This window comes from Triticum urartu, chromosome 5, assembly GCF_003073215.2.
Source record: "Triticum urartu cultivar G1812 chromosome 5, Tu2.1, whole genome shotgun sequence".
Lineage (NCBI taxonomy): Eukaryota > Viridiplantae > Streptophyta > Magnoliopsida > Poales > Poaceae > Triticum > Triticum urartu.
The window spans coordinates 54,170,093-54,196,437 of record NC_053026.1 but is presented as its reverse complement, the minus strand read 5'-3'; the positions used below and the strand labels follow the sequence as shown (position 1 = coordinate 54,196,437).

General features: G+C 49.5%; 1 protein-coding gene across 1 annotated transcript; it reads left to right on the top strand.

Moving 5' to 3' along the window:
• The first annotated feature begins 4,360 nt into the window (after positions 1–4,360).
• On the top strand, positions 4,361–6,943 carry LOC125507860 (L-type lectin-domain containing receptor kinase IX.1-like). The gene has a single exon (XM_048672381.1). It carries the CDS (start codon positions 4,494–4,496, stop codon positions 6,606–6,608), a length of 2,115 nt encoding a protein of 704 aa, XP_048528338.1. The 5' UTR covers positions 4,361–4,493; the 3' UTR covers positions 6,609–6,943.
• The last annotated feature ends 19,402 nt before the right edge of the window (positions 6,944–26,345 follow it).

The following is a 26,345-nucleotide window of genomic DNA, read 5'->3' as shown; positions in this document are numbered from 1 at the left end:
AGCTTTGATACTGATCCGGACGATTCTAAATCGCAAACCAGATACGTGTTTTTATTAAATGGTGGAGTTGTCAGTTGGTGCAGTTCTAAACAAAGCGTTGTAGCGGGATCTACATGTGAAGCGGAGTACATAGCTGCTTCAGAAGCAGCAAATGAAGGAGTCTGGATGAAGGAGTTCATATCTGATCTAGGTGTCATACCTAGTGCATCGGGTCCAATGAAAATCTTTTGTGACAATACTGGTGCAATTGCTTTGGCAAAGGAATCCAAATTTCACAAGAGAACCAAGCACATCAAGACACGCTTCAACTCCATCCGGGACCAAGTCCAGGTGGGAGACATAGAGATTTGCAAGATACATATGTATCTGAATGTTGCAGACCTGTTGACTAAGCCTCTTCCACGAGCAAAACATGATCAACACCAAGGCTCCATGGGTGTTAGAATCATTACTGTGTAATATAGATTATTGACTCGTGCAAGTGGGAGACTGAAGGAAATATGCCCTAGAGGCAATAAAGTTATTATTTATTTCCTTATATCGTGATAAATGTTTATTATTCATGCTATAATTGTATTAACCGGAAACATGATACATGTGTGAATACATAGACAAAACAGAATGTCACTAGTATGCCTCTACTTGACTAGCTCATTGATTAAAGATGGTTATGTTTCCTGACCATAGACAAAGAGTTGTCATTTGATTAACGGGGTCACATCATTAGGAGAATGATGTGATTGACTTGACCCATTTCATTAGCTTAGCACTTGATCGTTTAGTTTGTTGCTATTGCTTTCTTCATGACTTATACATGTTCCTATGACTATGAGATTATGCAACTCCTATTTACCGGAGGAACACTTTGTGTGCTACCAAATGTCACAACGTAACTGGGTGATTATAAAGGTTCTCTACAGGTCTCTCTGAATGTACTTGTTGGGTTGGCGTATTTCGAGATTAGGATTTGTCACTCCGATTGTCGGAGAGGTATCTCTGGGCCCACTCGGTAATACACATCACTTAAGCCTTGCAAGTATTGCAACTAATGAGTTGGTTGCGGGATGATGTGTTACGGAACGAGTAAAGAGACTTGCCGGTAACGAGATTGAACTAGGTATTGATATACCAACGATCGAATCTCGGGCAAGTAACATACCAATGACAAAGGGAACAACATATGTTGTTATGCGGTCTGACCGATAAAGATCTTCGTAGAATATCTAGGAGCCAATATGGGCATCCAGGTCCCGCTATTTCTTATTGACTAGAGAGGTGTCTCGGTCATGTCTACATAGTTCTCGAACCCGTAGGGTCCGCACGCTTAACGTTCATTGACGATATAGTACTATGAGTTATGTATGTTGGTGACCCAATGTTGTTCGGAGTTCCGGATAAGATCACGGACATGACAAGGAACTCCGGAATGGTCCAGAGATAAAGTTAGATATATGGGATAATAGTGTTTTGGTCACCGGAAGGGTTCCGGAATTCACCGGAAGGGGTTCCGGATGTTTCCCGAAATATTTGGATACGAGAACACTTTATTTGGGCCAAAGGGGAAATCCCACAAGGTTTTTGGAAAGCGCAAAAGGAAGTTTTGCGGAGTCCAAGGGCCAGACGCCAGGGTCCCTAGCGTCTGAGTCCAGACGCCAGGAACCCTGGCGTCTGGCCCTGGAGTCCGAGAAGGACTCTTGCCTTTCGGGTGAAACCGACTTTGTGGAGGCTTTTACTCCAAGTTTCGACCCCAAGGCTCAACATATAAATAGAGGGGTAGGGCTAGCACCCTAGACACATCAAGAAACACCAAGCCGTGTGCCGGCTACCCCGTCCCCTCTAGTTTATCCTCCGTCATAGTTTTCGTAGTAATTAGGCGAAGCCCTGCGGAGATTGTTCTTCACCAACACCGTCACCACGCCGTCGTGCTGCCGGAACTCATCTACTACTTCGCCCCTCTTGCTGGATCGAGAAGGCGAGGACGTCATCGAGCTAAACGTGTGCTGAACGCGGAGGTGTCGTACGTTCGGTACTTGATCGGGACGGATCGTGAAGGTGTACGACTACATAAACCGCGTTGATAAACGCTTTCGCTTACGGTCTACGAGGGTACGTAGACAACACTCTCCCCTCTCGTTGCTATGCATCACCATGATCCTGTGTGCGCGTAGGAAAATTTTGAAATTACTACGTTCCCCTACAATTTCGGGACGGAGAAAGTATTTGTGCCGAGCGTTTCGTGGAAGATTCGGGATACCAAACTAGGTTTGAGCGTTATGAGATGAGTTGAGGTCAACTTCAACGCGCGACCTCATCCTGTCCGCGTCTGTCCGTTTGGGCCCCAACGGACAGACCACATGGCCAACGCGTGACCCCATCTCCATTTTCTGTCCTTTTTATGTCCAGTTCTCCCATTTCCGGCTCAAACTTCTGTCGGCTTTGTGTCCACATGGACGACGAACAAACACCCATGTGCTCGCTCCGCGTCCGTCTCAAGCCCGTGTTTAAGCCGCCCACCTACCATCCATCGCCCTCATTTATGACGCACACGCGGGCGGCCCCACTTGGCAGCCAGTTAGGCCTAGCGGTCGCCGTCCTTTTTAATGTGGAAGACGTGGGCTGGTGGGAGTCCACATTCCACTTCCCTACTCCGGCGACGCGTGCCTCCTCATAGCCCGATAGCCAAAACCTAGCCTTCCGCTCCTCCACCTCCCCGTAGGCGACAATGGTGGGCCGCTGGTTCCCCGGTCGTAAGACAAGGCACGACCACGAGGCCGGGTCATCGTTCGGCTGGCGTCGCGGCTCCCCCACTCCATCTCCACCTCCCGCATTCCATATCTCGCCGGATGGCGCCCCACCTTGTCAGCGGTCGTACGTGAAGGCGGAGGTCTGCAAGAGGTACTGGGAGACGCGCACGCCGTTGCCGTGGGGCAACGTGCACCTCCCCAACAACTGGCACCTCTCCGCGGATCGGGTGCCTATCCCCCCGATCCCGGTGAGCGGCCGCGCCCGCCTGCCTCGGACCTCATCGACGACCGGAGGTACACCGTCAACTCACCGCTGTGGGATACGTGGCTCAACGACGAGCACGACATCCTACAACAGTCGTTCTTTGCAAGCCATCCACCGAGCCCGCGGCGGGCACGCTCCCAGCCCGCCCCAGCCGCGCGGCCTCACCCCTACGCCATCGCCGTCCCTGCCACCACCCGAGCCAATGACGGCCGCCGAGGAGGAGGACCTCATGAGGCAGGTGATGGAGGACTCCCTCCACACCCACGACAAGCACCAATGGCAGGGCCTCGAGGAGATGATGGCCCTGTCAGCGGCTGGCGACGCCGCCTTCCCCGAGCTCGATGCCTACGTCAAGGAGGAGGCTATGGAGGAGGTGCGGCCAGAGGCTGCGAAGGAGGAGCTGATGGAATGGAACCAGGCATTGGTCGTTCACGCCCGACGTGGACGCCGGTCAGTGGTCACCATCCTCGCCGCGCGAAGAGGTCGTGCAGGCGCCACCGCAGCGGGCCACCATCCCACCTCTGGCAGCCACCTCCATACGTCGACTTCACCGGCAACGACGACGACGAGAAGTAGACGGCGGCTACGGAAGGAGACGACGGCCTTATCTAGTTTTTTTAATGTTTTAAATATTTTTGTTTATATTAATGTGTTGAACTTGTGTAATGTCGACGTTTTAATGTTTATATTAATGTTTTTTGAGTTATTTCCAATGCTTATTTGGGTTTTCTGGGGTTTAAATTCAGGTCGAAAAAACGGACAGTTTCGGATGCGGTCTGCCCGTTGGACGCATCAACAACCACACGACCGTTCTCTCAAAAAAAAAACCACACGACCGCAAGCGGGCGTCCTTGTCCGTTTTTCTGCCTAAATAGACGAAATCCTGATGAAACGGAACTCCTTTTGGGGCGTTGGACTTGGCCAGACATTCTTGCACCAAATCCTTTCTTGAAGAGAGAAAAAACGACAGACTCTTTGCTGCTGAATATGGATGGCAGAGTCGCACCTGACGGCGTCCAGGACTTGATCTCGACCACTACACTGTGCAGTCTACTAGTCCTACTTTCGGCCAGATCCAGCAGTAGTATTATATTTGCAGTCTATACACAGTAACGCCACGGCTTTGACCACATGTGGAAACTTGCCCTCGTTTTTTATCTGAACTTGATAGGAACTTGCGTGCAGGGCCAGGTTCAGCGACGGTGACTTGTCTAGCTAGACTTTGTTCTGACGTCTGATCACAAGGTTTGGTCGGTGCATCATCATTAAAATAGAATGATTTGACGCGGTCCACAGTCCAAATTCATTTCATCTGCTTAAGACAGATCTTAGCAGCAGAGGATATAACCTCCCATTCCAAGTCGCCAATCTTGACTTTCAACCCTGTTCCTGAAAATTCTGCAACCGAGACGGCAGAGAGAGGCAGGTGACTGATCAGGTGAACGTCCTGGCCGCGGCGTTCCGTCCCCGGCCGGTCACCGTCGATGGCTTCCCGGCGTGCACTTGTGCTCCTCGCCGTCGTCGCCTCGCTGTGCCGCGCGGCGGTTGGTCAGCGTGCCAAGCCCCTGCTGCCGGGCGGGCCTAGCTGCTCGACCGCTGATAACTACACCGACGGCAGCCCGTACAAGAGGAACCTCGACGAGCTCCTCGCCGGCCTCCCCGCGGCCGCCGGGGGCAATGGCTGGTTCTACAACGGCACGGCTGGGGGGCCGGGGACGGCCGACCAGGTCTTCGGCCTCATCATGTGCTACGCCGACCGCAACGCGACGCAGTGCCGGGAGTGCCTGGCCGGCGCTCCACTGGGGATCACCACGGCGTGCCCGGGGAGCCGGAGCGTGCGCGCGGCCTACGACGCCTGCGTGCTCCGCTACTCGCCGCCGCCCTCCTTCTTCTCCACCGCCGACCTCGACGTCAATTTCTTCGTGCGCGCCATCGCCTTCGCCGTTGACCCCGACAAGATGCTCAACGCGTGGCTCACGCTCATGACCGACCTCACGGGGCGCGCCGCGGGCTCGCCGTCGCGGGTGGCGAACGCGACCACGCCGTACGACGGCGACCCGGCGAGGCTGGTGCACGGGCTGGCGCAGTGCACCAGGGATCTCAACGCCACCGAGTGCACCAGGTGCCTTGTCTCGGTGGTCGGCCAGCTCCGGAGGCGTTTCACGAACGAGACCGGCGGCGCAATCAAGGCGTTCAGCTGCTACGTCAGGTACGAGCTTGGTGCTTTCGGCATCACCCTCCCGCCTGAACCGCCGTCCTCTCCACAGCCGGGAGGATCATCGTCTTCCTCAAGAACAGCGCTGGCGGTCGGCCTCTCTGTCGGTTCTGCAGCGCTGTTGGTCATTCTGGGCTCCCTGATCTGCCTCTCTCTACGGCAGCGACGGAGGAAGCGACAGCAGGAAAGGGAGCAGCAGCTGGAAGAGGGCAGCTTCTTCGACGGCGACGACCCGGCCATGGAAGACGACTTCGAGAAAGGGACCGGGCCCAAGCGGTTTCGCTACAGCGAACTCGCCATCGCCACCGACAACTTCTCCGACGAGAAGAAGCTCGGGGAAGGAGGCTTCGGCTCGGTTTACAGAGGACACCTCAAAGAGATGAAGCTTGATGTGGCCATCAAGAGAGTCTCCAAAGGGTCCAAGCAGGGGAGGAAGGAGTACGCCTCGGAGGTGCGGATCATAAGCCGGCTCCGGCACCGGAACCTGGTGCAGCTCATCGGCTGGTGCCACGGCGGCGGCGAGCTGCTCCTCGTCTACGAGCTGATGCCCAACGGCAGCCTCGACACGCACCTCTACGGCCGCAACAACGCCGCCGTGCTGCCATGGCCGGTGAGGCACGAGATCGTGCTGGGACTGGGCTCTGCCCTCCTCTACCTTCACCAGGAGTGGGAGCAGTGCGTGCTGCACAGGGACATCAAGCCAAGCAACGTCATGCTGGACGCCTCATTCGCCGCCAAGCTCGGCGACTTCGGGCTGGCCAGGCTCGTCGACCATGGCCGGGGATCGCACACGACGGTGCTCGCCGGCACCATGGGGTACATGGACCCGGAATGCATGATCACCGGCAAGACCAACGCCGAGTCAGACGTCTACAGCCTCGGCGTCGTCCTCCTTGAGATCGCCTGCGGCAGGCGCCCCCTGGTTATTATTGCTGAGCACGAGGACGACACGATGCACCTGACTCAGTGGGTCTGGGACTGGTACGGCAGGGGAAGGATAGTCGACGCCGCCGACGAGCGGCTGCAGGGGGAATTCGACGGCAAGGAGATGGAGTGCGTGATGGTCGTCGGGCTCTGGTGCGCCCACCCGGATCGGAGCCTGAGGCCGACGATCAGGCAGGCCGTCAACGCGCTGCGGTTCGAGGCGGCGCTGCCCGGCCTCCCGTCGAGGATGCCGGTGGCGACCTTCATGCCGCAGGTCGGCACTTTCACCACATCTTCGGCTGCCACAGGCGGCAGCAGCAGCACTGGCACGTCTTCAGTTGCAACGGGCGTCGGCAGCAGCAGCACTGGCACTTCTTCAGTTGCAACGGGCGTCAGCAGCAGCAGCGCCGGCACCACCCTAACAGCAAGCTCGACCGAGACATCCTCCCTGCTGAAATGAGGAGCAGATCAACATGTTCTTTTGCATCAGATGATTTTGACAATTTTGTACAGGTGCATCGTAGATTCATAGTGATACAGAATTACCCCTTCGTAATATAAGACCTCCAGCAATGCAAATGTGCTTAGATGAGGTGCTAAGCATATTAAATGTCTTAGCAACTCAAATCCACAATGCAAAGGTGCTAAGCTTTTGGGTGCTAATCTTCGTACATTTAATTCTTTGTAGACTCAGAATTGTGCTTCTATCTAGGTACACGTGATTAGCACCGTTTCTTTCTAGGGTCACCATACTACTCTCTCTTCTTAACTAGCATGCCACATCATATTTTTTGCTTAGTTGGCAACCTTAACATCTGTACAAGATGGAGTATTGGAAGGGGCCTAAGAGCGTTTTTATACAGAATTATTCTCTCCATCACATAATATAAGAGTGTTTTTTGACACTAGTGATAGTGTCGAAAACGCTCTTATATTATGAAATGGAAGGAGTATATTCATACAAGTTACAAAAATCAGTTGTAGAAAGCACACCATGTTTAAATACTGGTAGCGGAATTTTGTTACCCCCTCCAATCCACATTAATTAATCGCTGAAATGAATGTATTATAGATGTATTTATTATTTCCCTCAAGGCGAAAAAGAGATCACAGAAAGGTGAATCATCAATTATTGATTCACATAGTTATATTCAATTTTTCTCCGTTTCAGTAATTTACATTGAAGACGCCAAATAGCATCGCTTCCACAACCTTACACCCACGGCCTTCATGATATGTGGAGGTACACAAGATGGTGCTCCATACACTGCGCGTGAAACTAAACAGCAGTAGCAACTGGCGTGTCGGGGTGAGCACCCCATTCAATTCGAGATTTTTTACGGTACATCATACTATCCAAAATAGTATGCAGTATTTAGTTGATCCAATGGTCGGTATGGATCGGTTAAAATTTTTCTTTAGGATATATTGGTAATTCCTTATTAGAAGTAGATTTGTTCTTTAATGATGATAATTTAATTAACTAAATTAATCCCATCCCATCTGACGCCGTGTGCGTGTGTTCAGATCAGATCAGCAGGTTCGCGTACGTTTCTCTTGCATCTCCGGCCGGCAAAATCGATTGGCAAGTTTCTCTTGCATCTCCGGCCGGCAGAATCGATTCGTACATGGAAGGTCTCAGCAGTCCATGATCCATCATACACAACAGCATTAGTTTTGCCGAGACGGTGAAGGCCCTAAAACGGGAAATTAAGTTTTAGCAACACAACTTAGCATCGTCAAAGTTAATCTTGCAATATCAAATCAGTGGCAGAGCTTGATGAAGATTGTTGAGGGGGGCTAATCATAGTTGAGGGGGCAAAAAAAGATAAGTTATGCATGACTCTTGAGAAATCTTGAATATTCAAGCCTAATAATTAGAGTCACACTTAACAGTTTTCTTAGAATAGGGGGGGGGGGGGGGGGCGGGGGGGGGGGGGGGGGGGGGGGGGGGGGGCCCCAAGGGGGGGGGGGGGGGGGGGGGGGGGGGGGGGGGGGGGGGGGGGGGGGGGGGGGGGGGGGGGGGGGGGGGGGGGGGGGGGGGGGGGGGGGGGGGGGGGGGGGGGGAGCAATGGCCCCCTTTGGCCCCATGAAGCTCCGTCACCATCTCAAATCCCAAAGAAACCCGCCAAAACTAATACACATGCTGTCACACCAGTGCCGCAAGAGGTCACAATGGGTTGATCACGTGAGATACCTGATTCAAAACCACACCAAAACAATTAGAAAAGGACTAGAAATACTATGGCCAATTGGCCATGGTTCGTTTCTACACTAAATACCACTAAAACAAAGCATAAACATGAGCCACCGGCAAAAGACTCTGAAGAGCATTGCTACACGTACGACAGAAACGTACGATTTCTGTACGAAGTAGTATGGCGACCATTCATCAGCGCTGGCTCAAGGCGGGTTCACGGTGGACTGCACTATCGTACCAAATCGGACCAGCTTTCATCGTACGTGAGGCACTTCCGGACTCTGAAGTAGACTCTGAAGACACAACCCAGCTGGCAAACGTGCTAGCTCTGGTTCTGCGCATCTGTTGTTGACAACTTTTAAGCACTTTCACTGTATCTTTTTTCTACATGAACTTAACCTGCGGATTTACAAATTGCTTGGGTGTCTGTGCTACGACGAGATATTTGGGGTCAGCATGAACAACAATAGTTTCCTTTTCAAGGAGTATTGATTTAGATCAGCCGAGCTGTAGAGGGTAGAATTAGTCTGGTATACACGAGCAAGAGCGCGGCGAATTCCGGCAAAAATTAAGATTTTTCGGAATCATGTAGTCTGGGATCTGATGGATATTACCGTCGCTTGATCAACTCTTGGTCTCTTGGACAGCTTTGAGAGCGCGCGTGGCATCCATCAGGAAGGCGTCCCGCCTCGCCACTGCCTAGGCGACGGGTTCTTTGGGGCTGTTTGGTTGCCACCCTGAGCTCGATTGCCTGGCCGGAGCCCTTACTGTAACCTGCCTGAGGTCTGTTTGGTTGGTGTCCTGACAGTTTAGCCTTAAAATTATTGCATGTGCAAAGTTACATGTCTGCCTATGAAATTCGACGCCTGAGCATGGCCGCGTCTTCTTCCTTTCCTGCCTGAGCATCTACAATAAAATACTATTTTGAATGCAACTCAGGCCACTTGACAAGCCAAACACTGACTGTACGCCATGCATGTTCAAGTGTGGTTCGAGGTTATCAAGCAAACCTAAGTGTGGTTTCAGGTTATCAAGCAAACCTGCCTGTATAGGAGATGTGCCTGATCAATCAATTTATGATACAACGTCAGGCCACACTCAGGCATGAGAAAAACTCAGGCATGCTCCTCAGGGTTGCAACCAAACAGCCCCTTTATCAGTTCTTTGGTGTGCTGCTGCACCCTTAGGCCTTGTAGTACAATAAAAGGTGCCTAGGAAAGGTGTTTGGAGAAATAAATCGAACTTTTCTTAAGCACCGGTGCTTATTTATACAGAGTATTAATTAGGCGTCTCTTCTCTAGAAATAGGCATTAGTGCTTAAATATGGTTTACTTTTCTAAGCACCTCCCTAAGCATCTAGCATTGTACAAGGCCCATATTGTGTTGTGTGTTCCATGCATGGGCCCTTGTATCGCTTTTCCTTTGTTGTTTGATGACCGGCGTTGCGTCGCCCTTTGGATGCACCTTGGTTCATGTAACTGCTGCTGGCTGAAATTTTGTTACTTTTTTTTTGAAACGAGGCAAAAGACTTGCCATTTTCATTAATTAAGGAGAAGGTCTAGACATAAGCCGTAGAGCGGCAAAAAGAAAAAGACTACTCTCACAACATTAGAGTACTCGGGTGCCTGGCTCCAGCCAGCGTCCAAAGGTGGGCTTCCTCTTTGATCTTGGCAACAACAACCGAAGTCGGGGTAGCCGTGTTGCGGAAAACTCTAGTGTTTTGCTCCTTCCAAATTTCTCACGAGACAAGCATCATCACGGAGACGATCGCCTTCTTGATGTAGCCGCCTGAGTCGATCGTTTTTAGCCACCAATCATGAACAGAGACCTCATGTCGCCAAGTCATCGGTGATTGATCGTGCATGCTTAGCCAAGCGACGACCTCATTCCAAATGCGGGCGGTGAATCTACACTGGAATAGGAGATGAGCAGCGGACTCCTGAACCTGCTTACATAGGGGGCAAAGGACGCAATTTGGCCATCCCCGTCGCTGCAAACGATCGGCCGTCCACACTCGGTTTTGAACGATCAACCACGCAAATAACTTGCACTTAGGCGGAGCCCAAGCCTTCCAGATTGTGGTAGAGGTTGGACTGAGAACTTGCCCCGCGAACTGTGCCTTGTAAGCTGTGGCCGCCGAATATTCACCACTGGAAGTGAATTTCCAAGATATTGTGTCCTTCGTGTCTGAGTTGAGAGTAACATCATGAAGCATCTCCCAAAGGGCAGCGAACTCCTGGATATGGGTCAAGGTGAGGCCCTTACTAGTATCGATCTGCCTGATCCAGAAGTTGTTGTCCAGGGCCTTGCTGACCAGGCACTCCTTCTTTTTAGATATCTCAAAGATCTTGGGTGCGACATCTCTGGGTCGGAGACCATGAAGCCATGAAGACTCCCAGAATTTAGCTTTTTTACCATCACCAATGGTCACCGTCGTGAAAGACGCAAAGAGGTCCTTGTCACCATCGCTACAAGGTGTTTCCATGCCGGACCAAGTCTTGGGGGGGTCGGCCCATTCGAACCACAACTAGCGGAGTCGAAGTGCGGTCGCAAATTTCTCGAGGTTTAGGACACCCAAGCCACCATAGATCTTGGGCTTGTAGATAGTATTCCAGTTGACCTTACACTTGCCGCCAGAAACCTTATCAGAGCCTGCCCAAAGAAAGGCACGCCTGAGGTTGTCAATTTTCTTCCAAACTTCAGCAGGGAGCTCAAAAGGTGTTAGGTGATAGATTGCGATGGCCGTGAGGACCGCTTTGACCAGAATTATGCGTCCAGGGGCAGCCACCTGGAGAGCCGACCAAGGTGGAAGCTTGCCCGCGACCTTGTCCTCGAGGTATTGAAAATGTATGCGCTTAAGTCTCGTGACTGAGAGCGGAAGGCCAAGGTATCGCATGGGGAAGGCGGTCCAGACGGCAGGGAAGGCCTGAAGGATGTCATCAAGATCGATATTGGTACAACGAATGGGCGCAACCAAACTCTTCGTGCAGTTGGTGACAAGGCCAATGACTTCACCAAAGGAGCTCAGTGTCGCAGCCAGGAATTGGATGTCCTCCTTGACTGGAGCAACGAAGATGGCCGCGTCATCAGCATACAAGGATGCCCGAATAGGATTTCCACGGAGGGGATGGAGGTTGCCTTGCTCAGTTGCCTTAGCGAGGATACTGTGAAGGGGGTCAATGGCAAGGACAAAGAGCAGTGGCGATAGTGGGTCTCTCTGTCGTAGCCCACATCCATGCTTGATAGGGTCGCCCGCAATGCCATTGAGAAGCACTCTAGATGAGGCCGTGGAGAGAAGAGTTGAAACCCAATCACAGAAACGGTTCGGGAAATGATTGTGACGCAACAAATCCATGAGGTAGTCCCATCGGACCGAGTCAAAGGATTTTTTGATATCCAGTTTGAATAGCAAAGTTGGGGATTTGGTTCGATGAAATCGACGGGCCAGATTGCGGACGTACATGAAGTTATCATGTATACTTCTTTTCTTGATGAATGCACTTTGCGTGTTGGAAACCAGAGCGGGCATGTGAGGCGCCAGCCTAGTGGCCATCATTTTAGCAATTATTTTTGCAACCGCATGAATGAGACTTATTGGTCGGAAATCAGAGATGTCCTCCGCCCCATCCTTTTTAGGAATGAGTGCGATGTTAGCTGAGTTGATCCAGTGGAGGTTCCTGATATGCAGGTTGGAAAAACTGTTAATAGCTCGCATAATCTCTGGCTTTATGATGTCCCAACATTCTTGAAGAAAAGTCCCGTGAATCCGTCCGGGCCCGGGGCTTTGTCCCCTGGTAGTTCATTGATCGCAGCACAGACCTCCTCCTCAGTGAACAAGGCACCCAGCTCTGAAAGATCACAATTCGAAGGTGGGATGCAGCCCCAATTGAAGTCCTTGGAGCATGGGGGGCCCTTCCCAATGGCTTTTGCAAAGTGGTGCTGGATAATATCCTTTTTGTGATCATGGCTCGTGACCCATCCGTTATTGTGCTTGAGACGGTGGATGAAGTTCTTCCTTCGGCGATGGTTGATACGGAGGTGAAAGGAACATGTATTTGCGTCCCCCTCTTTGAGCAACTTAATTCTTGAACTTTGCCTTTTCCTTGCCCGCTCGAGGACAGCCAGGGCGACAACCTTTCTCTTGAGGTCCTTCCTCAGGTTCCATTCAGCCAGGCTAAGCGTCCTGCATTCTTGCGCCACATCGAGGCGAAGGATGATCTCAAGGGCCATGTGGAGTTGGATTTTGTGATTCGAGAAGATTGTCTTGCTCCATTTCCTAAGGCGCTGACTTGTTCTTTTTAGCTTGTGAAAGAGCACCTGAAAGGGCTCAGAATGACTAGTGTCCTCCTTCCAAGCATCCTGTACCGTCTTCTTGAAGTTTGGCATTTTGGCCCAAAAATTTTCAAAACGGAAGGTTTTTGGTCGCCATGGCCCCCTGTCGCTAGCCAGAAGGAGTGGACAGTGATCCAAGAGCGAGGACGATAGGGCATGAAGAATGTGAGTGCCGAAGTCAACGTCCCAGTCCTCATTGCAGAAAAAAGAATCCAACTTGCTTAAGGTCGGGTTAGTCTGCTCGTTGCTCTAGGTGAACCTTCTATTCTGGAGGTGAATTTCTTTCAGCTCACAGGTGTTGAGTGAGTTTCGGAAGAGCACGAGGCGAGAGCGATCGACGTTTGCACGGTTTTTGTCGCGAGCGCGGTATATTTGATTGAAATCTCCCGTAACAAGCCACCTGGTACCCAACTGGGGCTTGAGGCTCACAAGCTCTTGAAAGAAAGCATCTTTCAGGTTGCCTCTAGTAGGGCCATACACCGAAGTGAGCTTGAAGGAAGTGAGAGAGTTGACAATAGTGATGGTTGCAGAGATGCTGAAGGTACCAGTTGAAATGTTATCCACTTTAAGGAAGTCTTCATTCCAGAGAAGGAGAATTCCTCCCTTGGTGCCATCAGCAGGCCTATCAGCAAAGCTTTTTAGTCTTTGGCCACCCAAAAAAGCAGCCAAGAGAGGGTCAACAACAGCCAATTTGGTTTCCTGTAGACAAACAAGGTTACAGGAAGTAGCAGCGATAGTCTCATGAACAGTTGCACGACGGTTGGGACAGTTTAGGCCACGGACATTCTAGTTTAGGATGGACAGACTTTCATTCATTGCAAACAAGGGCTACATCAGGGGTAACATGGAGCACAAATAAGGGCCTTGCCAAGGCGACGGCAGAGAGTAGTTGAAGATCAGAGCTACAAACAGGCCTATCTAGAGTAACTGGGAGAACAACAATAAGAAAGTGACTAATCATGATAACTGGGTTACATCAGCAACTAGTCATGGCAGAGGCATCAAGCAGTCGCCGCGTCTTCTCCGCCTTGAGCTTGAAGTTCTAGCCCAGCACCTCCACCATGGTCAAGCAAGGCATCCTCCACCGCAGTAGCGAGGTCACAGTCGAGCCTGAACAAGGCTCTAAGTGCAGTGACAGCCAGGTCCGGTAGCTGGCCACGGAACAGAGCCACATACTTGGCAATGGCTGCCTCTGTGATCATCTCCCCCTCATCTACAACCCCCAAGCGTTGGCAAAGCAGTTTCTCTGCCAGTTGAGCGATCTGCATGTCACGGTTCTTTGCTTGCAATCTTGGGCTGCTACGTATCAGGCTCAGTCCTGTGATTCCAGCAAGTGTCTTCCTTCTGGTAGTCGGTGGCTTCAGCGGGGTGGAGCTGGGCGTCGGGAGAATGGCTTGTGGGCAAGGCACAAATAGTGGAGTGCAGGTTGGGCCACTCAGGTTCTGGGCTGCTTCAATCATATGGCTCGTCATTGCTGTGTCTTCATCAGCAGGCACATGGTGAGGAGTGCATGGTCTTGGCGGCATCGAGCCTGATCGTTGGTGCAAACGAACTGGGGAGGACCAGCCTGGGGGCTTCTCTGGAGACACCGGTGAGCCCAGGCATGAAGTTGCACAGGACAGCCAGGCAGGGAGCGTTGGGGAGGGCTGCAGCTCGATCACATCGCGGGAGGTGGTCCTGGGAGATGGCGGTGGTGATCTGCCACGAGTGTCTTCCGTGCGCCTGGTGCAGATCACCTCACAGGAGGGAGAGCGTCTCTCCGGGCAGGCTGCCCGATGCCGAGCCCTTCTACCTGAAGCTGGGATGACTGCACCATCAGGAAGGCGTTGCACCTTGGCCTTGTCAATCTTCCGGGCGTCCGGCAGGACACGCCTCCTGCCACCGTCGTAGCGGCCGCGAGAGTCGCGGTCATCTCGCCGCCGGTCATCACGCGAGCCTCCAGCCCGCTCATCGTCGCGGCGAGGGGCCCTAGAGCGGCTCCGAAAGAGACCACGCCAGGAGGAAGTCTTGCGGTCGTCGCGCCTACCGCGCTCGTCACGGTCGTCGTCCCTGTCACGGTCGTCGTCGCGCTGGTCACGGCCGTCGTGGTCCCCACGCCGAGCAGCCGCCTCGCGTGAACGGGCCTCGCCGTCCACGACACCATAGCGTCAGTCGAAGGGAGGGTGCGGGCGCGGCCGTCGAGGGATCCTGCCTTCCGAGTCGGGGAGGAAATCTTCGATCCGGTCCAGATGGACCAGGACACGGCGCCGTAGACCTCGGCGCCCGGTGGCCGGGGTGCTGCCTACCGGCGGCTGATTGCAGGTGAAAGTGACAAACAGCACCTTGGGGATTTTGCTGGGGTCGGCTGACCAAGCCCATAGGTTGAGCGTGGCTGCGTCCTCGCACTGCACAGAGGCGATGTCGAAATAGTGCAGGAAAGTGTTCGGACCAAGCACCTGCGCGGCAACGGAGTCATTCCAGGCGTTGAGTGGCATATTTTCGATGTAGAGATGGACGTGGTAGTCAGCTTGGACAGCGTCGGCGTGTGCGTTGAGGCGCCACCTGGCTATGTGGATGTCGAGGTTGCCGAAGTCGGAGCTGAAGTGGGAGAACCGGCCAGGGCCGGCCGTCGCCAAGTCACAGTGATGCTGGAAGTCGAACCTGACGAGAAAGTCTTCGGGGTAGAAAGGCACCACCTTCAGCAGGGAGCGGTCGACGCCCGCGTGCAAGGCCACAACCTCTCTGATGACAGAGGCGCTGACTGCTGGGCGGTTGCCACCTAGCCACACAACCGCCGCGAGGTTGGCGAGGCTGGCCGCCTGGGCGTCCATCGCCGGCGTGGAAACCACGACCACATGGCCCTCAGCAGGCTGCAGCGAGGGGTCGCCCACCCGCGGCATCACTGACCCAGGCAGCGAAGGTGCGACGAGGAGCAGGTCCGGAGTAGACGGAGCAGGCAGGCTGGTCGGTTGAGGTGTGGTGGAACTTTGGCAGAGCTGCGGGCCTGGAGGGGGGGAGTTTGAGCATTGACGCGCTCGATGTCCGCTTCTTCGACAAATCAGGCACTTATACGGGTCTCGACAGTCGATTTTGTTGTGGCCCTTCTCCAGGCATTTGTGGCAAACTTTGCGGCGAGGCTTGACAAAAGATCTGCCGGTAGGCGGGGAAGCTGAATGCAGAAATCGTTGGCTTGAATGCTGGTGGGTGGGGGAGAGAGCTCGCCACCAATACGGCGCCTTTACGAGTTGCCACTCTTCCTCTGGGCTGGAATCCATCCCCAACGGCTCGATTGAAGTCGCCTGCGGCAACACTGGGCTCGAGGGAGCAGCAGACCGCGTCGTGTCTTGCAGGGCATTGAAGGCCAGAGTCGACGACGCCTTGAGGCATGGCTTTGGGGCGCCATGAATGCGCTGCAGGGGAGGTGGGCATGGCAGATCTCCATCAAGAGCAAAGCGAACCTTGAGGATTGGACCTGGCACAGTAGCAGTAATAGCGGGCGGATCTTCCGGGGGGGAATCCGGCACACAGGAGGAGCCCGGGCGAGCCGGAGACCGCAGCGGGGAGGCCAGATCTGGCCCGGTTGAGAGCAGCTGCGGAAACAGAGCTGGGACAAGGGACTGACGCACAAATCTTGGGGTGGAGAAGCCTGGGGGGAAACGGGGAGAGGTGGGAGAGGGGCTTGGCCGGTGGGGAAGCATGGCAGCGGCAGCAGTGGGGGTCTCCGTGGCTGCGGGCGCCGGAGCGGCTCGCCGCAGGAGCGTGGGCGTGGGCATCGGCGTCCTCCCCTTCCGTAATTCTGTTACTTTGCTTTGTTGTACTCTAGGGCCTCATTCTTTAGGCCGGGCAATAGCCTTCTATCTAAGAAAAGAGCATGGCGAATTATGTTCCCGTCATAAACAGTACATTTGAAAAAAATAGGACTAAAAAAAATAAGAAACATCATCAAAGTTGTTCGGTTGTTGTAGATGTGCGCAAGATTTTCTGGTGCTATGGCACTGGGAAGTTCCAGACAAGAAAAATGATGACTCGGAAAAAAGCTTTGCAAATACAATTTGAAGCAATGAATTTGTAATTTTTTTTCCCAGAAAACCATGGATAAGATCTCGCTATGGAACTTTGCATGCAAATAGCTAGAACACAAGCATCTTTGGTGTCCAAAATTGAACTAGACCCACGATAAGAATTATGAAATGGAGGGAGTACTGCTGCAGTGCTGGTCTTCACGACAAACTGGGGGAACTTGCTAGGAAAAATGCTTTGAAGGTGCAGCCATGTTGACTGGAGCAAAGACTAGACTTGTTCTGACATCTGAGCAGAAGAATGGCCGGCATTAAATGAAACGATTTCACATGGTTCAGACTCGATAGAATAAATTTACCTAGCTGTCTGCTTGAGACGGATTTAAGCAGGAAGATATGAACTTCTGGTAAGTCGCCAATTTTTAACTTCTTAGGAAATTTCTGCAACCAAAGAAAGGGGGCTGCTACGCGTAGGCCGGCGGATCTTTTTAAAATATCTGCCGCCTCGCGAGCCATTAGATACTACAAAATCAAGCGGCTGAACGTCTTTCTCTTCTTTGCAATAATGATCTTGTTGCGGAAACTCTTGTAACACAGTGGATTTCTTTTGCAGTATCAGTCTTGTTGCATGATTTGTTTTTTGCAACATAGGTCGTGTTGCAGAATTTTTTTTCCTGTCTTCACTTTTTTTTGCAACAAAGGTATTGTTGCCAAAAAATTTGCAAATGAGGTGATGTTGCAGAATTTTTTTTCCTTTGTCTTCATCTCTATATGGTGTCATGGAAGAAATTTATACAACATAACTGATGTTGTAGGAATCTTTCTTGTAACATAGTAGATGTTGCAAAACAAAACACCAACGTCACCGCTAGCCCGTCGGAGGAAAAGAGACATACGTGGTCTAGTAGACCATGTGTCGATCAAGAGAGGCGGTGGACACCTGCGCTATAGATCCGCCGGTTGAACGATAGCCTTTTCCCCAAAGAAAGCACAGAGGTACTAGCACCATCCCGGCTTATTGGATTCTTTCATATTTTAGGTTAATTTGACCATCTATATTGCTAAAAAAATTAAGAGAAAAGATATACTAGCTTTTCCATGGTATAATTTTTATTACAATAGTTTATAATTTATTAGTAGTACTTAAATTTATAATCAAAATATGACCCAAATATGAGGTGGTCCAGTAGACTCACGACAAAGGAAGTAGGATATCAGGTGAAGTCAGTTGTCACCTAAGCAAAAAAAATTGAAATTATATTGTGCGTAGTTCACAAGCTTGGAGCCCATGCTGTGCTTTGGTGCTTAAACTTCCAAAGTGCTACGTTGTGTGGTCTCAAACTTAGCACGTGCGTGATGAAAAGGTCACCAGCCAATCACAGCGTGCCGGCTGGCAGCCACATCAAATGTGTTTGTCTAGCTGTCGACGAGCTAAGCATGGTTGCAATCTTGCTGATAGGCCCCTGTCGTTTACTTTTAACTTCCTTGTCTATTTTTTAAAGTAACTTATACTATTGTCTCTGTGATTTTGTCATTCGAACCCGTTTAGTCCGGAATAACAGAGTAAATTGCAGAAAATATCGATATTGAAGGCTAGGTTTTTGCAAACCTAGCCTTCGTTTCCTACAATTTACTCAAAATAACAACGTGCTGGCAGCTACAAGGGAGTAGCAACAATACCATAGGTCACGTGTCGTACGAACTTTGAGTACACCGGGAAGGTAGTAGGCGAACGCGCCGCGGCCACTGAGCCGCGTCAGGTTCACGCCCTTGAGCGACACCTGCCAGCACGGCACGGCACGACGTCGATGCATGAGGAGGTCACCCCTCGGCACCGACGTTCACGTGGTCGATCTTCTCCACCGCCACCGTCCTCATCGCCTCCGCCCAAGAAGCAGACCAAAGTTGGTTTCAAACATCGGTTGATTTGTGTCCGACAGGCACAGTCACCAGTACTTGCTAATTAGCTAAGGTTATCATGTGCATGATGTCAATCATGACATGTGATGTACGTAGTCGACGGCAATCTAATTATAATCGACATGCGTGTGAACTTTTCTGACTACTCCCTTCGTCTCATAATATAAGAGTGTTTTTTGACATTAGGACCGAAAAAGTATTTGTGAGCAGTACTGCACATATAGCAAGAGGAGTCTGGTATGGATTATTTATTTATTTTTGTGAAAGTGGTATGGATTATTTGAAGAGAGAGAACGTGGATGAGTCGGGAGCATGCAGCAGGATTTTTTATTTTTTATTTCTTTTTTTGAGTTGCATGCAGCAGGATTTTATAGAAGCTCCAGACAAGGCCGATGTTCGGCTTAAACGGCAATGCATGTCATCTCAATATGGGTTTGAGAGGCATATATTGACGGATGCGGGTACATGGGTTCAAAAAATAAAGACTTTGATGCAATCGTTTCCCGAGGTAAAGGTATTATGGGTTAGGCGCTATGTGATGTTGCCGCGCATAAGTTTGCGAAAGTAAGTATAGGAGATGAACTTTGTAAGGTTTGGTTGGGGGTTCCCCCAAACTTCGTCCTTCATGTAGTTTTGGATGAGATTTCGAACGTTGTTAAATAAAGCGGCAACATCTCTATTCTTATAAAAAAAATCTGAGTTGGTAATGATGATGTGTCTAACATCTTGCAATATATACTGTCCGATCTATATCTGATGGATAGAAAGCAAACGATGACAATTTTGCAAAAAGATATCCACATCTCTCTCCATATTTGCAGAGAAGGTCTTCCCTCGTTCATCCTTATCTTTCAACAATCTCATTGTTGAGCAATTAAAAAAGAAAGCCTTTGGAACAATCTGGCATGGTGGCTGTTGTCGACGTCGTTCATCCCCATGCCTCTGCTCAGTCCGACCACCAATCACCACCACGCTCCACTCCTCCTCACCTTATCTCTCCTCTTTCTCGAGATATCATTAGCTTTTACATATGAAAATACTTCCGCATGGGTCATTCACAACAGGTGTTTTATAAAAAAAAATGCATCTTGATATTCCGTGCAATGCACGGGCATCTTGCTAGTTAACTCTAAAAAAAATATGCGGGTGCATGTTGTGCTTCGTGGGACAGCCGCAAAATCTGCCCACTTTGATTGTGTTTAGCCGGGCGGTCCTTACGGACTGGCGGGCAGACCGAGCCGCTTGCAACATGACTTGTATGCTTGTTTTTGCTTTGCGTTGAACGGGTTTTTTTAGAAAAGGAGGAAGACACCCGGCCTCTGCATATGGACGATGCATGCAACCACTTTATTAATTATTCACAAAAGACCTTATAAAAAAATACAGCAGTAAGTCTGAAGCCACTGTCTAGGCAACATCTGTCACTACTCCTATCTAGTTGATGAAGGGATGCTGATAGTCCGGGCCTAATACCACAGACCTCGTAGTCAAGCTTAACATCTAAGACCTGAGGCCCCAACCAAGCCACTTACTGAGTATGAAGCACACACCGGTCTGGCGCGCTCTCAGAGGCCGCCGCTGCCAACTATCACCACTCCATCTTCAGAGCTATACTGAAACATCATTCTTGCCCAATCTAGCTGCCGTCGACGCCACCACGGCGCCCAACGTCACCACCTCCCTGGACGCGAACTGCTGAGCACGTCGCTGTCGCCACCAGTACACCTCAGCACCATGCCGTCAAGCACCACCAGCATTTGCGTTGAAAGGGTACGCGAGGGATGTGTGATGAAGGAAGGATCTTTTTTACGGGTTGATAAATGAAGGAGTTTGCGCTAGACGCTTGACATCTCTTGCCAATCAAAAAAGCAAAAAAAAATTGAATCGATCGATCCCCAACACCCAGAGCGCTTGAGCCAAGCTTATCGCACCACCGCGCGTCGCTATGTGTGTTGCCGCTGCCCCTCGCTGCTCCACCGCCCGCCGTAGCTCCCTGTTACGAGCTTCACAGCTTCTTCGGGCTTCACAGAAGAAAAGAAAAAGTAAAGAGGTTCCAAGTTCCTTTATAATGCGCATTTCCAATGGTTTCCTGTAGCAATTATGCTAAACATACGGCCTAGTTACAAGAGTTTTGTTGCAAATATGAGCAATTTACCATGTGATTTTATGAACAGAAATACTAGATAAAACATGACTATAACAGAGATAAAACAAGTCAGAGAAGGTAAATAGCATCCGCATATATGAATTAAAACAGAACATATCTAGAACAGACACTAGAATAAGAAACTGTGAAAGAAACTCAAACAGAAAGAACATGAAGACGTACTGAGCCGCGACAGAAGCATTGGCGTTGGGGTGGACATCCTCGTTGGCCATGTCGTCGAAGAGGTGGTTGATGTTGGGGAAGAAGTCGTCGTTGGGGAAGTGATCGTCGGTGTCCGGGGTGTCCGTGATGAACAAGTCAGTAGTCACGCAGAGCGCTCCCCAAAAAACCTTATCACCCTTCTCTCGTACAAGACTCAAAGAGGTGGGGTTTCGGAGGCCTACTGTCCCGACCAGCGGTGCATGCCGCAAGCCGGGATGTGGAAGATCGTAGCAGTAGCTCAATGCTCAAGAACTCGATGGCGAGAGGAAGACGATGTTCTAGTGTGTGTCTCTGGAAAGGAGCGATCTCTCTTCTATGGGCACAGGAGAAGGAGGCGAATAGACTGCAGCGAGAGGTGAAGAAAAAAAGGGAGCCAAACAGGCGCGCTGTTTGGATTCAATCTCCACAACAGCAAAACATTTCAGCTCCCGTGTGACCATTTGTATACCCGTCGTACGTGGCAAAAATTAAGACATCGGCTCGGCTCATTCCCGCAACCCTTGGGGTGTTGTGACGAGGCGGGCGGTGGAGTAGGAGCGCGCGTGAATGTCCCTCTTATTCTCATGCTCATACATGTGGGGAAACAACCTCCTTATAAGGAGGTCCAACTCCTATCAAACTAGCAACTAAACTTTAGTTCCATTTCTTGCTTTACACGAATGGGCTGAGTGGGTCTTTAGAATTTATTAGGAATTTTTGAAATTGCTATTGGGCTGACCGAAAATAGATTAAATTCTAGCAAGTTTCACGGGCCTTTCTCCAATGAGGCTGCTACGCGTCAGCCGACGGATATTTTAAAAAAAGTCTTACTACACGTATGACAACTTAAGTATGATTTCTGTATGACAGTCATCAACGGCCGTTGATTATATTCCACATATGAGTGAGATCACGTCGTACAAAAATTGTACGCACTTTTCATCATACGCAAAACAATTTTGTTTAAAAAGATTTTGTCGCCTCATGAGTCGTTGGATGTGGCACAATCCAGTGGTCCCTCTACTTCGCAATAGAGATTTTGTTGCAGAAACATTGCAGCAAAAGTTATGTTGCAGAATATATTGTTTGTAACATAGGTTGTGTTGCGGGATTTTTTTCAACAAAGTTCTTATCACGGATTTTTTTCCAAGAAAGATTTTGTTGCAGCCGTCGTTGGCCGCTTTGGTTTGCAATGCCCGCTGCTGTTGCAAGATAAGATAAAGGAGCACGTGGTACGCAAGAGAAATAACGAACGTATGCGAGCGTCCGTGAAGACGCATGGATCAAGGGCGATCTAACGGCTGCATGGGTGGCGAAACTCTCCATGCGATCAGCCGGCGGAGCATTAAAGCATCTCCAACGGGTGCACGAAATATCCGGTGCGCTAGATAAACCGCCAATTTGGCACGCGAGAGGCTGATACGTCTCCGTCGTATCTACTTTTTCAAACACTTTTGCCCTTGTTTTGGACTCTAACTTGTATGATTTGAATGGAACTAACCCGGACTGATGCTGTTTTCAGCAGAATTGCCATGATGTTGTTTTATGTGCAGAAAACAAATATTCTCGGAATGACCTAAGAGTCCACGGAACATCTTAGAAAAAATAATAAAAAAATCCTCGCCAAAGATGAAGACCAGGGGGCCCACACTCTGTTCACGAGGGTGGGGGGCACGCCCCCCTACCTCGTGGCCCCCCTGGATGCCCTCCGACGCCAACTCCAACTCTATATTCGTGTTCGGAGAGAAAAAAAATCAAGGAGAAAGATTCATCGCGTTTTACGATATGGAGCCGCCGCCAAGCCCTAAACTCTCTTGGGAGGGCTGATCTGGAGTCCGTTCAGGGCTCCAGAGAGGGGAATCCGTCGCCATCATCATCATCAACCATCCTCCATCACCAATTTCAGGATGCTCACCGCCGTGTGTGAGTAATTCCACCATAGGCTTGCTGGACGGTGATGGGTTGGATGAGATCTATCATGTAATCGAGTTAGTTTTGTTAGGGTTTGATCCCTGGTATCCATTATGTTCTGAGATTGATGTTGCTATGACTTTGTTATGCTTAATGCTTGTCATTAGGGCCCGAGTGCCATGATTTCAGATCTGAACCTATTATGTTTTCATGAATATATGTGAGTTCTTGATCCTATCTTGCAAGTCTATAGTCACCTACTATGTGTTATGATCCGGCAACCCCGAAGTGACAATAATCGGGACCACTCCCGGTGATGACCATAGTTTGAGGAGCTCATGTATTCACTATGTGCTAATGCTTTTTTCCGGTTCTCTATTAAAAGGAGGCCTTAATATCCCTTAGTTTCCAATAGGACCCCACTGTCACGGGAGGGTAGGACAAAAGATGTCATGCAAGTTCTTTTCCATAAGCACGTATGACTATATACGGAATACATGCCTGCATTACATTGATGAATGATGTCTACTACACAACCTTCTTCTTGTAGACGTTGTTGAGCCTCCAAGTGCAGAGGTTTGTAGGACAGTAGCAAATTTCCCTCAAGTGGATGACCTAAGGTTTATCAATCCGTAGGAGGCGTAGGATGAAGATGGTCTCTCTCAAGCAACCCTGCAACCAAATAACAAAGAGTCTCTTGTGTCCCCAACACACCCAATACAATGGTAAATTGTATAGGTGCACTAGTTCGGCGAAGAGATGGTGATACAAGTGCAATATGGATAGTAGATAAAGGTATTTGTAATCTAAAATTATAAAAACAGCAAGGTAACTAATGATAAAAGTGAGCGTAAACGGTATTGCAATGATAGGAAATAAGGCCTAGGGTTCATACTTTCGCTAGTGTAAGTTTCCTCAACAATGATAACATAATTGGATCACATAACTATCCCTCAACATGCAACAAAGAGTCACTCCAAAGTCATTAATAGCGGAGAACGAACGAAGAGATTATGGTAGGGTACGAAACCACCTAAAAGTTATTCTTTCCAATCAATCTGTTGGGCTATTCCTATAAGTGTCACAAACAGTCCTAGAGTTCGTACTAGAATAACACCTTAAGACACAAATCAATCAAAACCCTAATGTCACCAGATACTCCAATGTCACCTCAAGTATCCGTGGGTATGATTATACGATATGCATCACACAATCTCAGATTCATCTATTCAACCAACACAAAGGACCTCAAAAAGTGCCCCAAAGTTTCTATCGGAGAATCACGACGAAAATGTGTGCCAACTCCTATGCATAGGTTCATGGGCGGAACCCGCAAGTTGGTCACCAAAACATACATCAAGTGGCACGTGATATCCCATTGTCACCACATATACTCACAGCAAGACATACATCAAGTGTTCTCAAATCTTTAAAGACTCAATCCGATAAGATAACTTCAAAGGGGAAACTCAATTCATTACAAGAGAGAAGAGGGGGAGGGGAAACATAAGATCCAACTATAATAGCAAAGCTCGCGATACATCAAGATCGTGCCAAATCAAGAACACGAGAGAGAGAGATCAAACACATAGCTACCGGTACATACCCTCAGCCCCGAGGGAGAACTACTCCCTCCTCGTCATGGAGAGCACCGGGATGATGGAGATGGCCACCGGAGAAGGATTGCCCCCTCCGGCAGGGTGCCGGAACGGATCTAGATTGGTTTTTGGTGGCTACGGAGGCTTCTGGCGGCGGAACTCCCGATCTATTGTTCGTTCTGAAAGTTTTAGGGTACGACGATATATATGGGTGTAGGAAGTACGTCGGAGGAGCTACGGGGGCCCCACGAGGCAGGGGGACGTGCCCCCACCCTTGTGAGCACCTCCCGTATCTCCTGAACTGGAGTCCAAGTCTATCCGGTGGCTTTTGTTCCAAAAATAACTTCTCGAATTGATTTTGTTCCGTTTCGACTCCGTTTGATATTCCTTTTTTTCGAAACACTAAAATAGGTTAGTCCCAAAAATAATATAAAAGTGGAAAATAAAGCCCAATATTGCCCAAAACAGTAGATAATATAGAATGGAGCAATCAAAAATTATAGATACGTTGGAGACGTATCAAGCATCCCTAAACTTAATTTCTGCTCGTCCTCGAGTAGGTAAATGATAAAAAGATAATTTTTGATGTGGAATGATAGTTGGCATAATTTCAATGTAATTATTCTTACTTGTGATATGAATATTCAGATCCATAAGATTCAAGACAAAAGTTCATATTGACATAAAAATAATAATACTTCAAGCATACTAACTAAGCAATCATGTCTTCTCAAAATAACATGGGCAAAGAAAGTTATCCCTACAAAATCATATAGTCTGGCTATGCTCTATCTTCACCACACAAAATATTTAAATCATGCACAACCCCGATGACAAGCCAAGCAATTGTTTCATACTTTTGATGTTCTCAAACTTTTTCAATCTTCACGCAATACATGAGCCTGAGCCATGGATATAACACTATAGGTGGAATAGAAGGGTGGTTGTGGAGTAGACAAAAAGGAAGAGGATAGTTTCACATCAACTAGGCGTATCAACGGGATATGGAGATGCCCATCAATAGATATCAATGTGAGTGAGTAGGGATTGCCATGCAACGGATGCACTAGAGCTGTAAATGTGTGAAAGCTCAACAAAAGAAACTAAGTGGGTGTGCATCCAACTCGCTTGCTCACGAAGACCTAGGGCATTTTGAGGAAGCCCATCATTGGAATATACAAGCCAAGTTCTATAATGAAAGATTCCCACTAGTATATATAAAAGTGACAACAGGAGACTCTCTATCATGAAGATCATGGTGCTACTTTGAAGCACAAGTGTGGTAAAAGGATAGTAGCATTGTCCCTTTTTATTTTTTTTATTTTTTTATTTGGCCTTTTTTTTGGCCTTTCTTTTTTTGGGACAATGCTCTATTAATGATGATCATCACACTTTTATTTATTTACAACTCAATGATTACAACTCGATACTAGAACAAAGTATGACTCTATATGAATGCCTCCGGCGGTGTACCTGGATGTGCAATGATGCATGAGTGACATGTATGAAAGAATTATGAACGGTGGCTTTGCCACAAATACTATGTCAACTACATGGTCATGCGAAGCAATATGACAATGATGGAGCATGTCATAATAAACGGAACGGTGGAAAGTTGCATGGCAATATATCTCGGACTGGCTATGGAACTGCCATGATAGGTAGGTATGGTGGCTGTTTTGAGGAAGGTATATGGTGGGTTTATGGTACCGGCGAAAGTTGCGCGGTACTAGAGAGGCTAGCAATGGTGAAAGGGTGAGAGTGCGTATAATCCATGGACTCAACATTAGTCATAAAGAACTCACATACTTATTGCAAAAATCTATTAGTTATCGAAACAAAGTACTACGCATGCTCCTAGGAGGATAGATTGGTAGGAAAAGACCATCGC

Coding starts and splice junctions, on each gene's coding strand:
- LOC125507860 (XM_048672381.1), top strand. CDS start 4,494: ATGGCTTCCCGGCGTGCACTTGTGCTCCTCGCCGTCGTCGCCTCGCTG.